Consider the following 14,832-nt stretch of genomic DNA (forward strand, 5'->3'; position numbering starts at 1 on the left):
TAGGTACACTATAACCAGTAAAAGGGGCACAATAGTTCTTCAAGGACGTGGTGCGACTTTCCCTTAACAGAATAATAATAATGAGGAGAAAATAAGATAAAGAGTAAAAGTTAGCTTTTCAGATTAAGCGTATGGGACAGGTGTGCTATATTTTCCGGAGCTGAAAACGTTGATGGTATTACCGGCATGGGTTCTAACAGTATCCCAAAATACTGAAACTACATAATATTTTTAAATTCTAGTGATTAAATTAGCATGATGATCAAGCAAATCGAAAAATATCAATTTTTCGTATTATGCTCTCTGATTGTCACGTTTGCCTTACATGCTATATATAAATTTGGGGAAAAACACTGTGTGAGTAAATCTTAAAATAAAAAGATTTTCCTCTGTGTTCCAATTATCTCTAAGAGTAGTATCTATTTTATTTAGATGGCTTCCATTCATAAATTTAGGAAATTGTTGAGCGTTAAATAGTCCGGAATTGCATTTGGTTTGAAAAGGCAGGAAGAACACATATTCGTATGTGGCCTCCACTTGCATGAAGGAATTGGTAGTAGCATATACGAGTATGTGAATATACCATGGATTTCCATTAAACAAACTACTAGAATTGCAGTAATACTGTAGTCCTATACATAATATAACAGCAACAATTGGTGGTTTACATAAAGTAAATTAGTTGGAAATTGTAGATAAAACACCGAAACTCCATTATGCTGTTTGGTTACGAATGGGCAAACAAAATCATTTTAACAGATAATTGCTCCGAATTGTACGCGTAGTTATCACTCCTTAAAAAAGTAAATTTGATAATCTAATCTCACTATCTGGACGGATTCGAATACTCGGTAATCATCATTCTGGACGAAATTTCCGCATCATTCCAGCCTCAACTGCGATGCATCGCAGTATTCTTTCTCAGAGTGCCGGAGTTATCAATGAAGTAATTAAACCCAGAATCTCATTTTGGAGCTAAAATTATTTATTATTTCCTACGCTGTAATAATTTTGTTATTAAAATGACGGTCGGGAGTGTAAATTTCGGAGAAATAGAAAAGTACAAATATCAAATTCTAGCAACGCTAGCAGGTCAGTAGAACAATTTCCGTATTTTTGTTCTGTCCTGATAGTACCATAAATCATAAATAATTAACTAAGATTTGCCATGTTTTGTTTGGATGATTGAATTTCATCTAAAAATGACGTGATTGAGTTGTGTAACACTTCCAACTAGTTAGAGCCTAGTTTTCCCGCTATAATATTCAATTTATTTTCCAGTAAATATAATAATGTTTTCACATGGAAACGCAATTGGTTGGCTTGCACCCACACTTCCAACGCTGCAGTCGGAGGATTCACCTCTGACCACTGGCCCCATCACCATCGAGGAAGCATCATGGATCGGGTCCATTATTTGTGTTGGAGGTGTCACTGGGAGCCTTACTTTTGGTTTATTAGTGAACCGAATTGGCTGTAAATTGTCTCTCTATTTGCTAGCAGTGCCTCATGTAGTAAGTACTGTTCCTGCTAATAATGAAACTATCTATGATAAATTTTCAGAACAATCTTCAGTCCCAAATGAATCGTTTAATTCGGTGGAGATTATCTTTATATTTTTAGTGCTTTTGGTTAGTGCTAATATTTGGCACGATAGTACCCCATCTATATATTGCACGAATACTCTGCGGGATAACCGGAGGAGCTGTCTTCGTAGTGATTCCAACTTATGTGGCAGATATAGCTGATAACAAGTAAGCAAATGTTTATGCTGCTCGTAATACTTCAGGCGCAATATTTGATTCGCTTCATCCATCACCACATGTCTTCTGAAAGTGAAACATTTAAAAATGAAAGATAGAGTTTATATAATTGGATGGAAACTTTTGAATGACAAGGTCATCAAGCCATTCTCTGAAGAGGCAAGTGTAGTATTTTCCTGCTTGAGCAAGCTTCATTTGATGAACCCACTATATTACTGCAGGAAGCTATCAGCAAGTAAAAAATTTGAACTGTAGCACTGGCAAAACCCTCAGGCCAAAAAGATTACAGGAGGAGCAACTCGAATTTCTATGCCGCACAAAATATGCTAATACGCGGGTTAGGTACGAGGTAGCTAACTGACACATAGGTTTCTTGAGTATGTTTCCTTCTCACATGCATCACATATATGACATCAAGCCTATTAAAAAGATGCGCGGGATTTCGAACGCGCAAATGAATTAGGAACGTTGATCATGTGCAATGTTTTTCTTTCACCTTACCGTTTCAAGTAATGCGCCGAGAGGCGAATATCATGTATGTAGTCTTCTTGACTCAGGCTTGTATGGTGGAATCGACCTAATATATGTCGACTCCACCGTACCACACGTCAACATATAATTTCAGACGGACTAATGACTGCGATCATCATCATCAACGGCGCAACAACCGGTATCCGGTCTTGGCCTGCCTTAATAGGGAACTCCAGACATCCCGATTTTGCGCCGAGGTCAACCAATTCGATATCCCTAAAAGCTGCCTGACATCCTGGCCTACGCCATAGCTCCATCTCAGGCAGAGTCGACCTCGTCTTCTTTTTCTACCATAGATATTGCCTCATCCATACGGATTAAATGACCTGCCCACCGTAACCTATTGAGCCGGATTTTATCCACAACCTCATGGCCATGGTATCGCTCATAGATTTCGTCGTTATGTACATAGACTACGGAATCGCCCATCGTTATGTAGGAACCAAAAATTCTTCGAAAGATTCTTCTCTCGAATACGGTCATGAGTTCGCAAGTCTCCGAGGAATACATGATGACTGGCCAGCTCATTGTCTTGTACAGTAAGAGTCTACGATGAGACGTTTCGAGCGGAACAGTTTTCTAATTTTGTCTTGCCTTCATTGATTTGCAGCCCAAGATCTTGTGCCGCCTGCTCGATCTGTATGAAGACAGTTTGTGCGTCTCGGGTCGTTCTTCCCATGATGTCGATATCGTCAGCATAGGCTGTAATTCTATCGGCTCCTGGCAACATATGATTTTTAAGCCGATCAATTTCATAGACGGTTTCATCTATATTTGGTGGTGGCAGTATTTGTCCGTCCGTCCGGCATCTCCAACTCTCCGATGTTCTGGCTATTCAGTAGTTTATCAAAGTACTCAACCCATCACTCCAATATGCCCATTCTATCGTAAGCCAGATTTCCCTCTTAGTCAGGATGAGCTTCGAGGTGTGTAAGGATTCATCCTGCTGGCTTGTTGGTAAAACTTCCGCGCCTGGCGGCGTTGCTCCCTGTACTTTTCGAGGTCATAGACCTGTTGGTTCTCTCTGACTTCCTTTCACGTCTTCCATTCCGTTGGTAGCTTACATTCATCGTCAAACCAGCCGTTCCGACTCTTTTTGCGGTTGGGGCCATGCACGTTTGTGGCCGTATTGATGATAACGTTCTTCAGGTGATTGTGAAGATCACTTGTTGATGCTTGATCTCCAGAATCTTTGTTGACTGCGGTTATTGCATCCGTTTCTCCCTTATAGGTATTGCCGAAGGCTGTGTTGTAGATGGCTTCAGTACTAGCTCTCACGTGAGCTCGGAGAACCATGCCAACGAGATAGTGATCCGAGTCTATATTGGCCCCCCTATATTTTCTGACATTCATCAAGGTTGAGAGGTGGCGGCATTCGATCAACACGTGGTCAATTTGGTTGAGAGTGGTCCCTTCTGGAGCGACCCACGTTTGTTTGTGGACCACTTTCCGCGCAAACCAGCAACTCCCAACAACCGTTTCATATGACACTACTAATTGAATAATCCGCAGTCCGTTATCATTTGTATTTTGATGTAAACTATGAGAGTCAACGTATCGCCTGTATACGGGTTCCGTTCCTACTTGACTGTTAAGATCGCCAAGTATGATTTTGATATCATATCTGGGACAGGCTTCGAGGGTTTGTTCTACTGCTTCATAGAAGGTATCCTTCTCCGACTCTGCAGTCTCCTCTATAGGGGCGTGAACGGTAATGAGGCTTATATTTCTAAATTTACCTCACGAGCGCAGAGTGCATAATCGTTCGCTTATGTTTTCAAAGCCAATAAAAGCAGATTTCATTCCATCTATTCATCTATCTATTCCGTTGTCGTCGCCGGGTTCGCCGATGTGTTATTAATCCAGTCCGAGGCTCCTGTTGTGGCTTCGTAACTTCGATTTTCAGTCCTACCCAAGAGAGAGACACTTCCACGATAGCCAAACTAAATTTGAAGTTACAGTGGTCCGCTAGAGCAACTTCATCTAGCTTTTGTCTGTCTCTAATCGACTCTAATGTCTTTTAACTACGACTGATTAGCTCAATTAATTGCCTTGGCCCGAAGAACGCAGGACCTATATTCGCAATAATGAGACCAGGTAAAGTGATGAAATCAAATAGCTTCTCTTCTCTAGAACTCGATTTATTACTTCCCTAGCAAATATGCTGAGACTTCAATGAAAGTTCAAAACCACTTAAGTCCTAATACATTAACAGATTTCTTAATTCCTATGTCGGTGAATGAGGGGGTGGTTTGGGGGAAGGGTATAATAGGGTGGTGGTGCAGAGGAAGTTTTGGTGTTTTGTTTCTTCCCATTCAATTAACCTAGTATTGAAAGATGACCGCAATTAGGTCATGAACATAGAATTGGCTCAGCATGATCGCTTCTAACAGATTTTACTTTACGATATAAACTGTCACTTTTATTGATTTTTCATCACAGAGTATCCTAACCCCCTTTGTTTTTGAACCAATACTATGGACTTTGCTGGATCGAACCCATTACTTTTGTACCAGGAAGATATAAGGTCAGTTTGGAAAATATGTTTCGTTTGATGCCAATAAAAAGGAGGAGACTTTCCGATGCTGCAAGTTCATTTGATCCATTTTTACGCCATAACCTCAGTTTTATATTTTGTAGAAGGCAGTCAGATGAGTGTACACGGACCGTTTGAGTGCTACTAGTGCCACCAAATAATCGCATTTGGTAGAACAGGGCATTTTTACGCAAATCCTTCTATTTTCGATTAACAGGCTTTTCTCGTTAGCGATATTCGATCAGCATAGACGTCTAGCTAGTTGCGTTCACCAACCCGCCTTTCTCTCGCTTCTTCCGTTGAAGGTTGTGGGGTAACTATTATATAACGTCTATCCTGCATGCGCAGATGCGTCATAAAGAAAAGCTCTAAATAGTTTGCTATTTGTTCTAAATTGACTGAGATAAATACCGTTATCGTCTTCGTTCTCCAAATAAAGATGACGCTTTAGAGTGTTCTAATTGAACTGAAAAATTAAAGCATCATGTGGCGTTGTCGCTAAACTGCTCCAGGCCCATTTGGTCCAGTTCAAACACCAAGCAAGAACACCCCACATCTATAGACCTATCCTTTTTGGTGCTCATGAACTTTATCCTCATCATATCAAATGAAAGCACATCACATTAATACTCACCCCACGTTCACTAAGCCTGTGGATAATGCCAATTGCGTTCTTTTGAAAGCCTTGTGCCCAACATCTGACTTGGTATGACCTGCTCACTAACCTTAAGGCAGCCTCATGAGTGCATTCTAAAGCCAGTCCATTGCGCAAACCTTGATTATTAAATTGAGCCTTTGCTTCAATCCAGGCTCAAAAATTTTCTTGTGCAGGTAATGCGACATTATGGTGGATTGGTTCGCTGATATTTTGCCATCCTTTGAGGAAACTTCCGCGACAGAAGTCAATAAGAAGACCACTTCTTGCGCATGTTCATTTCTATTCCACCTTCGTTCTAGTGCTCTCATGAGTGAGACCGGTTTCATTGAGATTTTTTCCACTGGTTTGATCGCCTTCTAACACACTAAAAACTTTAGAAGTTGCTCCTCTCTGCCAATACAAGTTTCTAGGGTTTCACAGGGAAGATTTAACACGCAGTTTCCCTCCTTAGTGGCCAATGTTTTCACCGCCCTGTGTTTCTTTTCAATTTCCTGCAGGATTTAGACAGTATCACGGATGGGCTGACTATATTCGAATTTCCGGTTTCTTTTAAAACGTGAATTGCTGTACTCTCTTATCCGGTTGATCTTATCATACTTTCCAAATTTTCTCCATGGGAGTACATGAATTTGCTTAGACCTTCCAGGAGGATTCAGCCACGACGTGATTGCCCAAAAACTGCGTTTTCCTATCAATTGGAGAGTAGATATCTCTTGCTTCCATATCCGTATTTTGAATACTATTAGTGTAATAATGAATTATTACAGGCTGACGTACCACGGCAAAGTGGTGCTCGCGGTGAGAGACGCTAGGAGCCAATTTGATCAGCATTGCGATTGCCCTAATTTTGATCAGATACAGCAACCGATCATTTATTTTGTGGCATACGATACGATACGGTGAAACGGTAAACACCTGGAATAACCATCATCACGTACGAGGCTAGATTAAACCAGTCAAGTCGCTATCTTCTTTTGGTTTAGCCTTTGTCCCGTTCACAAGTGGGGTCGACTCGTCATGATCGGTTTCGCCATTTGGTTCTATCGAATGCCTGATCTGGGTGCAATCTCGAGGCTTTCAAATCCCCATCTAGCGTATCAAGCCATCGTTGTTTAGGTCTGCCTTTTGGTCGTTTACCATCGACTTCGATGTTCAGACCAATCTTGGCAAGTGAATTCTCGTTGGCACGAATTGCGTGACCATACCATCGAAGACACCTCTCTCGCAACTTTTCCACGATCGGTTCAACCCGATCGCGGATATCCTCATTTCGGGTGTGATCTAAACGTGTGACGCCACTAGTCCAACGTAGCATCTTCGTCTCCATTACCGCAAGACGCCGTTCATTGTCTTTTATACTCGGCCAATACTCAGAACCATAGAGAGCGACTGGACGGACGACGTTGCGGTAAATTTTAGATTTGAGACGACAAAAATTACAGTCGATAATAACAAGAACGAAGAAATCCAGCCCTTGAGCCTTTCAAAAAACTATATGTACACACTTGTACATATATGGAGCTCAACCTTGTATTTTCCTCAAATCCTTTTGTACTTCATTGGAACGGCACTTGCGACGCCATTATCGACATTTTGTTCAACTGTGGTAAAGTCAACATCTTCAGTCAAATCCGGATATTTCTTTGATCATCCATCCCGCTTTGCATCAAGGTTCATCACAAACTATATATATATGTGAAAGAAGAAATTAATATAGGAAATTAAACGGATGATATTATCATCAGGATACTGATCTACATATTTCCTTTTCAGAATTCGCGGCATGCTGGGTTCACTACTGGTAATGAACTTCAATGGCGGAATACTATGTGGATTCATTCTTGGATCTTACTTAAGCTACAGTTTATTTCCGCGTATCATCATAGCATTATCTGTGATTTTTGCGGTTTTAATATTCTTCCTGCCAGATACACCGCAATATTATATAAGGAGGAAAAAGGACCACGAAGCGCTGAACTCATTAAAATTCTACCGAAATTTCAAAGCCACAACAAAGGAAGAATGCCAAGAATTCAACGAACATTTAGCCAATCTGAAGAATCAAATCCATGGAAGTGAGGATAGGAAACCGACAAAACTAACATATCAGGACTTCTGTAAGTTATTAGATTTGGCTTCATCTCAACTCCATATAATATGTAGAATTTAATGAAATATCGAGGCTCAAGTTATGAGGATAGTAAGGCACTAGGATGTCCTCATATGTGGTTGACAGAATTGATATCTCGGGGATGGTATGGTCCTCTTGTGAGACATTACAAAATACTAACGTATATGTCTGTAATTAACTTTGTAATGAACTTTGCAGTACAAGGACTATAGAGACTAACTAAAATTGATTAGAAAGAGATACCATATTTTACAGGGTGACCTGTGAAAGGCGTCGTCCAATTGAACCAACAAATTTCTATTTATTTTGTCAAAAGGGCATAAAAAAATAACTCTTAACTCACTCTCTCCGTGAAGTATCTAATAAAACAATCGCTTTAGATTGGTTAAAAATAATTAATAATTTTAAAAATAACTTACAAGGTATCCGTCACTATACTGAACTCTCTGATCATACCATTCCATGTATACATATTAACCTTTTGTACTGAGTCCATCTCTAATTCCATGAAAACAATTAAAGATAAGTTATCTCCCTTAGCATGGGGAACATTTTAATTCGCAACCAGGGGTAAAGATATTACTCATAACCATAATCAGAGCAAAGTAATATGTATGTATATCTAACGAGTAAAAATTGGTGAAAGTTATTAGAGGGGCTGTGTCTCTATTTCGGTTCCGCAGGAAATTTCGGAAGGTGGAAAATCATCCCTTCTCCTCTTTTCGTCAGGCCTGAGCAACTCAAAAATATACCGCATATCTTCTGCGGTATTATCTTTGCCTGAATCATATATCCGTGGATGTTTTGTAACCGGTATACAGGTACGAGTTGCACAAAGTGCAAAGAGGTGTGACTTGTTAAAATTTGGGTACGTACTCCTTGAGTCCATCATCATTATTGTACAGCAACAAGATAACTACAAATATCTGTCCTCATTAGGAACTTCGGAATTGCAAACATTAGTCATCGCTAGAGACTTGTGAATTTGCCTCCCTATGGCCAATTTTGATGCCTTCTTCATATCTACATGATTTTAGGCAAGCGGTACCCAATTTTATCTGAAAATCTTTCAGCACAGCAACAGCTCAAAACAGTTATTACCCGTTTCAGGACATTCCCAGCCTTTTCTTTGTCGTCACCTTTATTAAGTTTGTCCTCCGGGCTCAAAGTCTCTTTTCCCCGACTTCTGATTTCTGAGGTTACTACTAGTATATTCCTTTCTTTCTTTCTTATGGAAATCACGATCGCTCCCTTATTGAGGGAAGATGGAAGGTGATGAAATGAGTGCACGTCATTGTTTGTATGACTGTTAAGTAAACCGATCACGATCATCATCAACGGCGCAACAACCGGTATCCGGTCTAGGCCTGCCTTAATAAGGAACTGCAGACATCCCGGGTTTGCGCCGGGTCCACCAATTCGATATCCTTAAAAGCTGTCTGGCGTCCTGACCTACGCCATCGCTCCATCTTAGGCAGGGTCTGCCTCGTCTTCTTTTTCTACCATAGATATTGGCCCTTATAGACTTTCCGGGCTGGATCATCCTCATCCATACGGATTAAATGACCCGCCCACCGTAACCTATTGAATCGGATTTTATCCACCACCTGACAGTCCAGGTATCGCTCATAGATTTCGTCGTTGCATAGGCTACGGAATCGTCCATCCTCATGTAGGGGGCCAAAAATTCTTCGGAGGATTCTTCTCTCGAACGCGGCAATTCTTCTTCCTCTTCAAGTATTGTGAAATTAATCCAGAAATTCGACAAGATCGCGGAAGTAGAAAAAATATTGTTACCAACGGATTCCTCCTCGCTATGTCTTTCATAGAAAGCTACTTGTTGATATACTACAAAACAATGCACAACTGACAGGTTGATCTCGCAAAGCGATTATCATACACATTGTGGATGAATGCTAAGGACCGCCAAATATCAAAGCTAGACGACTTTCAGTGATGACGACTCCCTCACAATCAGCGAATACTTGAATATAAAATATTGGTTTCAAGGGAAGTCAACGCACCATCCTATTGGTTTTTAGCAATGTACCCCGGCTTCCACCACGACTTCTCGAAAGCTTGCACTCTTCTCCTGTCTCTCCGTTAACCCTTCTGGGGCAATGAGTCCTTTTGGATGGTATAACTCATAAAGGAGTGCCTGACGTCATCAGCGTAGTCAAGCCAGTATCGACGGTTAAATATAACCCTAGCGGATTTTGAATTTGATTTCAATTTCCTCCGAAATCTTACTTTGATGTAGCAGATGACATTTTGTTCCATCATATGCTGCTTTTATAGCTGGTATTAGTTTCTCCGGAGCTCTCTTCTGATGTTGTCGTATGCTTTCTAAAAATTAGTGAATAGTAGATGGAACGAGATCTAAACTCTGCATACTGTCTTGCAATGATCTAGTCATCATTGTGGTCGGTTCAGATCAGAAACTATCCTACTTTCTGTCAATTGAATTTTCGAGGTGTCGTTTGATGCACAGGATTATTTTAGTTATTATCTTCACAACGCCAGAAAGCAAACAATACGCCACCCATGTCGGGACTGTGGACGCTTGGCATTCCCTTTTGATGGGGAAGCGTCTGATGGGTTTGTAAGAAAATATCACCTAACACACACATATTTACTGTTAAACCGTGAAACTGATGCTCCGATTCAGTAGGGACTCTCAAGAGAGCTAGCAATCGAAGGTTCATTCAAAGCATTTCTTGCTGGCCGCAAAAGGCCGCTCAAAGCAATGGATATCCTAGCAACCTGCAATCTTATTTATGTTGCAGTAGCAACTACGATGTCCCGGAGGCGAATTGATCTTTAAGCTATGAACTTTCATCAAAGGATTGTGATCGGCTTATGAAATTTGCAAGCGTTAATCGGAGACGGTACCAAGATTCACCAGAGTGCTCGCTTGTCCAACTTCAGTTGGAATTCCAGCACCACAATAATGCAGTGTCATGGAGGATTTCTACGAGCAGCTCTATGCAGTTCAAGAGAGGTTCCCAAAAAGGTGATATTATCTTCAGGATGTGAGCAACAAGAGAGGTGCTGACATCGGCTTGGAGTAAAACCGTTGCTTTCTTGGGTCTGCACCTACTCACCTGGGTAGAGAGCATTGATCCCCAAGCCCAAAATGGCACCCTTTCGTGATGCGGTTGTTTTTCGGCAGAGGGGCATTTATCTTTCTGCCTGGACCACAGACAGGCCACCATTAAGAATGCTCTTTTCTCTCAAGTTAAATTATTACCTTCCAGAGGGTAGCTATAAGACCTCGCTGACTATCCGGGTATGAAAGCGGATCAATGAGTGTAAGGAAGTTAGTTGAGCGGAAAACCCTTTAGCTCAGCGACAAAAGAGACTTCACTTCACTTCTATAAGTTGCCACTAGTCTTTCGATAGTTCGGCCAAGGACCTTAAGGACAATGATGGTGGAAGGATTATTTCGCCGCGGTTCACAACCATACAACATCCAGTAAAGTTCTACCTTTTGTAACTGATATGGTTTAGCGTTATTTGATGTTGAAAGTTCACATGGTCGACGTGACCAAATTGATAACACAAATATAGAAGGATTCTGACTTAATTTTCTCTTTCAAACACGCATACGGAAGAAACACACTATTGCGAGTAAGAAGGAAAAAAATATTAAATAATGATGTGCACTTTTCAACTAGCTTGTTCTGGAGAGTTTCATAGCTAAGAATATGTCCGCATTCGACGGCGGTCAGAACCTGGAGAAAGGAGAAACGCGCGCGCTGGCCACGTACCAGCTGCGTCGGCGACAGTTCAGTGCGTCGACGGAGGTGACTTTATCACCAGCAATGCAGTTGATGGTTCTTGACTCCGAAGTGCCGCCAAAATGGCAAACCGCAGTAACGTGAGAGGAAAGACTGCTCCTCAAAATAACCGCTTAATTTGACAGCGTCCCTGCGGAACTGTTCTTTGCAGCCTCCGGTATAAATTTGACATATCCATGAAACCTGCTAGTGTCGGACCTTTCATGACAAATTGAAGAACGTGATAATTGATAAGATTCAGAATAACACCACGTGTCTAAGTTGTGTATGCATCCTACCTTCGGTCAAATAGAAGTCAAAATTATCCTGGAACATATCAAACAACATCATCAAAGTTTTTTCGATAAAGAACAGGCTGGTTTTAACTCCAGATCCTCTTGTGTCAACCGCATCAGTACTTTTCCGATCTTTGTAGAACAGCGTATGGACTTCAGATTGCTGGTCCACTTGCTCTTCAGATACTTTCAGAAAGCTTTCGATATGTCTACGTGCTCTACGTGGAGGGAGCATTCCAGAAAAGCGAATAGCTACTATCAGAGCAATATAAAATGTCGCGTTCTGCATCGATGAAAAATTTCAGAGAGCGGAGCAGAGTCTATAGGCTTCCATTCTGATACTATTTCATCTTATTGTCGGGGACGTTTTTCAGGCTGCCTGGTTTCGAGAATATGGAGGGCTTTACTTGACCATCTTTGTTTTCCTTACCTCGGCTATAAATTGTTATTTATCGATTGATGGCTACTAAGCCGTATCCACTTTATGTAGGACCAGACCAAATGGAAAGCAACTTTTGTGGCCCACGGATCCCTCTTTTGGGCTCGCTGGTCAACCTCTGGCCTGGGAGCGGCATGATCGAAGCAATTCCCAGGTATTGAAGGCAATTTTTTATAACTTGCAAAATACAACGTGACTGCAAATTATATGAAACGTAAATCCGTTGTACTTAAACAAAAACTTTTCGGTCTAGGTACGGCGAAAACCTTAATGTCAATTATCGCTTATTGTTGGGGTTTATGTAACATTCCCCGTCTGACTTTAAATTGATCCAAGCCTTCCCAATACGATTTTGTCAGATACATTCGAGACACTTATTCTTTAATTTGGTATCGTTTTACAATTATGACTGTCACGTATTTAGAATCGTCCAAAGCAAGTGTCATTTATCTTATTTACCTTTTAGGAAGACATGCCCCATGACAATTAATCTAACCCTTTGACCTTATCTTTCGTTCCTGTTTCCTTCTTAGTGCTACTTAGTCTTCCAGTAACCATTATTTCATTCCGAACTTTATTGCACTGAGAATAAATTGTATCATAAGCAAGTACAACCTTCCAGTAACAATTTATCTTTTCCTAAGGATTTTCCTCCTTTCTATTTCCAGTAAAACCTGCTGCTGTCCGTGGACTGCTTATTGGCATAGGACTTATGTTCTTGAATCAATTCAGTGGACTATTTGCTTTAGTAAACTATACAGTTAACATATTCCAAGCATCTGGATCCACCATGGACCCTCATGTATGCACGATAATCGTTGGATCCATTCAGCTGCTAGGAACAATTTTTGCAGCCTACCTCGTTGACCGTATCGGTAGAAGGGTTTTACTTGTTACATCCTGTATTGGAGTTACCGTTGGATCCTATGCACTTTCCATATTCTCGTACCTAAGTGTCACTGAGGATCTAACTCACTTGAGTTGGATCGCGGTCACAAGCCTATCGTTTGCAATCTTTTTAGGATCATTTGGGGTCCTACCGTTGCCATTTGTGGTCCTTACAGAAATTCTGCCTCAAAAGGTAAGTATATTTTGAACCTTGAGAAGCTTGACAGAAAACAGATTAAAGGTTTTATATTATTTATTGTATAATTTCAGGTAAAAGCAGTTGCAGTAACCATTGCAACGTGTAGTCTACCAATGATGGCATTCGCCATTCTGAGAATATATCCCATTATGATGGTAGACCTTGGGATGTACGGGACTATGTGGATATGTGGGGGGATTACCGCGGTTGGAGCGATAATGATCTTCTTTTTCGTACCAGAAACAAAAGGCAAGAATTTAGAAATAAGCGAGGAAGATTCATGATTTCTGCTTCCAAATATTTTACACGTTCTGTGAGCCACATAGTTTAGTGATTATTGTTCCTATTATTACTTTATTTATTTAAAATTTCAATAAATTGGTTTTAATTCTATATTTTGTTGTTTATATTTATAATAACTGACTGCTATAAGTAATCTAACTGAGAAAACGGTTTATCTAAATTTTCACAAAGATTTTCATTTCTGACTGCTTTCTATAAATGAAAAAAATTCAAAATTCGACGCGAACAATTGAAACAGAATGCAACGGCCGTCTGAAAAGTGTCCGGCCTTAGTGTGAAGATGGTTGCACTCCTCGCAAAATTTGGAGAATGAGCTTATGTATACTTTGGCAGGTACTTATCGGTCAACTGAAAAGCCATAGCGACACGCTAGCAAGGTTCGGGAATGTGGGGTGGTTGGTAAGACATTTACGCCTCCTTGCACACCTACAACAGTTTCAAATCATACAGCTACATGCCACCTCATTAAGTAGACATACTTCCAATCCATCCCACTTTACCAAAAGAGCCGCATTGACGAGATTGCAGAAAGAATGTAGTTATTGAACATTCTTATCTCTATCCTTTATTTTTCACAATCTCGGCGGATGGCGAATTTTTCCTAATACTAACACGAAGTGTCAAGCATTTAGGCTCAGACGATCCTACTTACTTAAATTATAAAGGGACACTGGTGGTGGTGGTGGCTTGTAGTAGATTAGTGAGAAAATCCGTCGAGAATTCCCCGCAACATCGAAAACGTATGAAGAATGGTGTATTTGTGGCGCGGTAGGATTCGCAGCATTCGAAATTTATTTCGAATGTTGCGAGTGCGAGCGAATAGATGGCGCGGATCTATCCACTTTGCGTAGCACGCCACGGGAGTGGAAGATCGCAGAAAAGTGTGCCATGAGTTGTTGTCTAAAACGTAGTAGACACACAAAAAATTAATCTAATGCAGTAATTATGTTTTTCGTAAATGTCTTTGATTTGTAATATTAAGTTCGAATATATGAATAAATACTGAAGTCCTTTGAATTAAAAATAGGAAAACGGAAGTTGAGTCCGCCGACTAAGATTAGGTCAAATAACATGTATAACTAATTTAATAATAAATGTTAACTTAAATATTATAATAAATATAAGTAATGATAAATACTTAATTGGTGACCCCGTTATTTAAAAAACGACAAATTATCCGACATCGCCGCCATTGGTGAAGCTCTATTGACGACAAAATTCGTCCAAGCAACACGGCAGAAATAGAACTTCCAAACACCGAGAAATCTATCAAAAACATCAGTAGACCGTACGGCAAGTGATTTTCACG

General features: G+C 40.5%; 1 protein-coding gene across 1 annotated transcript; it reads left to right on the plus strand.

Moving 5' to 3' along the window:
• Positions 1 to 812: 812 nt before the first annotated feature.
• LOC119654517 (facilitated trehalose transporter Tret1-like) lies at positions 813 to 13,611 on the plus strand. The gene is made up of 6 exons (XM_038059956.1): positions 813 to 1,092; positions 1,282 to 1,514; positions 1,624 to 1,754; positions 7,262 to 7,605; positions 12,802 to 13,214; positions 13,292 to 13,611. The coding sequence occupies exons 1-6, from the start codon at positions 1,023 to 1,025 to the stop codon at positions 13,502 to 13,504; spliced, it is 1,404 nt and encodes a 467-aa protein (XP_037915884.1). The 5' UTR covers positions 813 to 1,022; the 3' UTR covers positions 13,505 to 13,611.
• The last annotated feature ends 1,221 nt before the right edge of the window (positions 13,612 to 14,832 follow it).

This window comes from Hermetia illucens, chromosome 4 (assembly GCF_905115235.1).
Source record: "Hermetia illucens chromosome 4, iHerIll2.2.curated.20191125, whole genome shotgun sequence".
Lineage (NCBI taxonomy): Eukaryota > Metazoa > Arthropoda > Insecta > Diptera > Stratiomyidae > Hermetia > Hermetia illucens.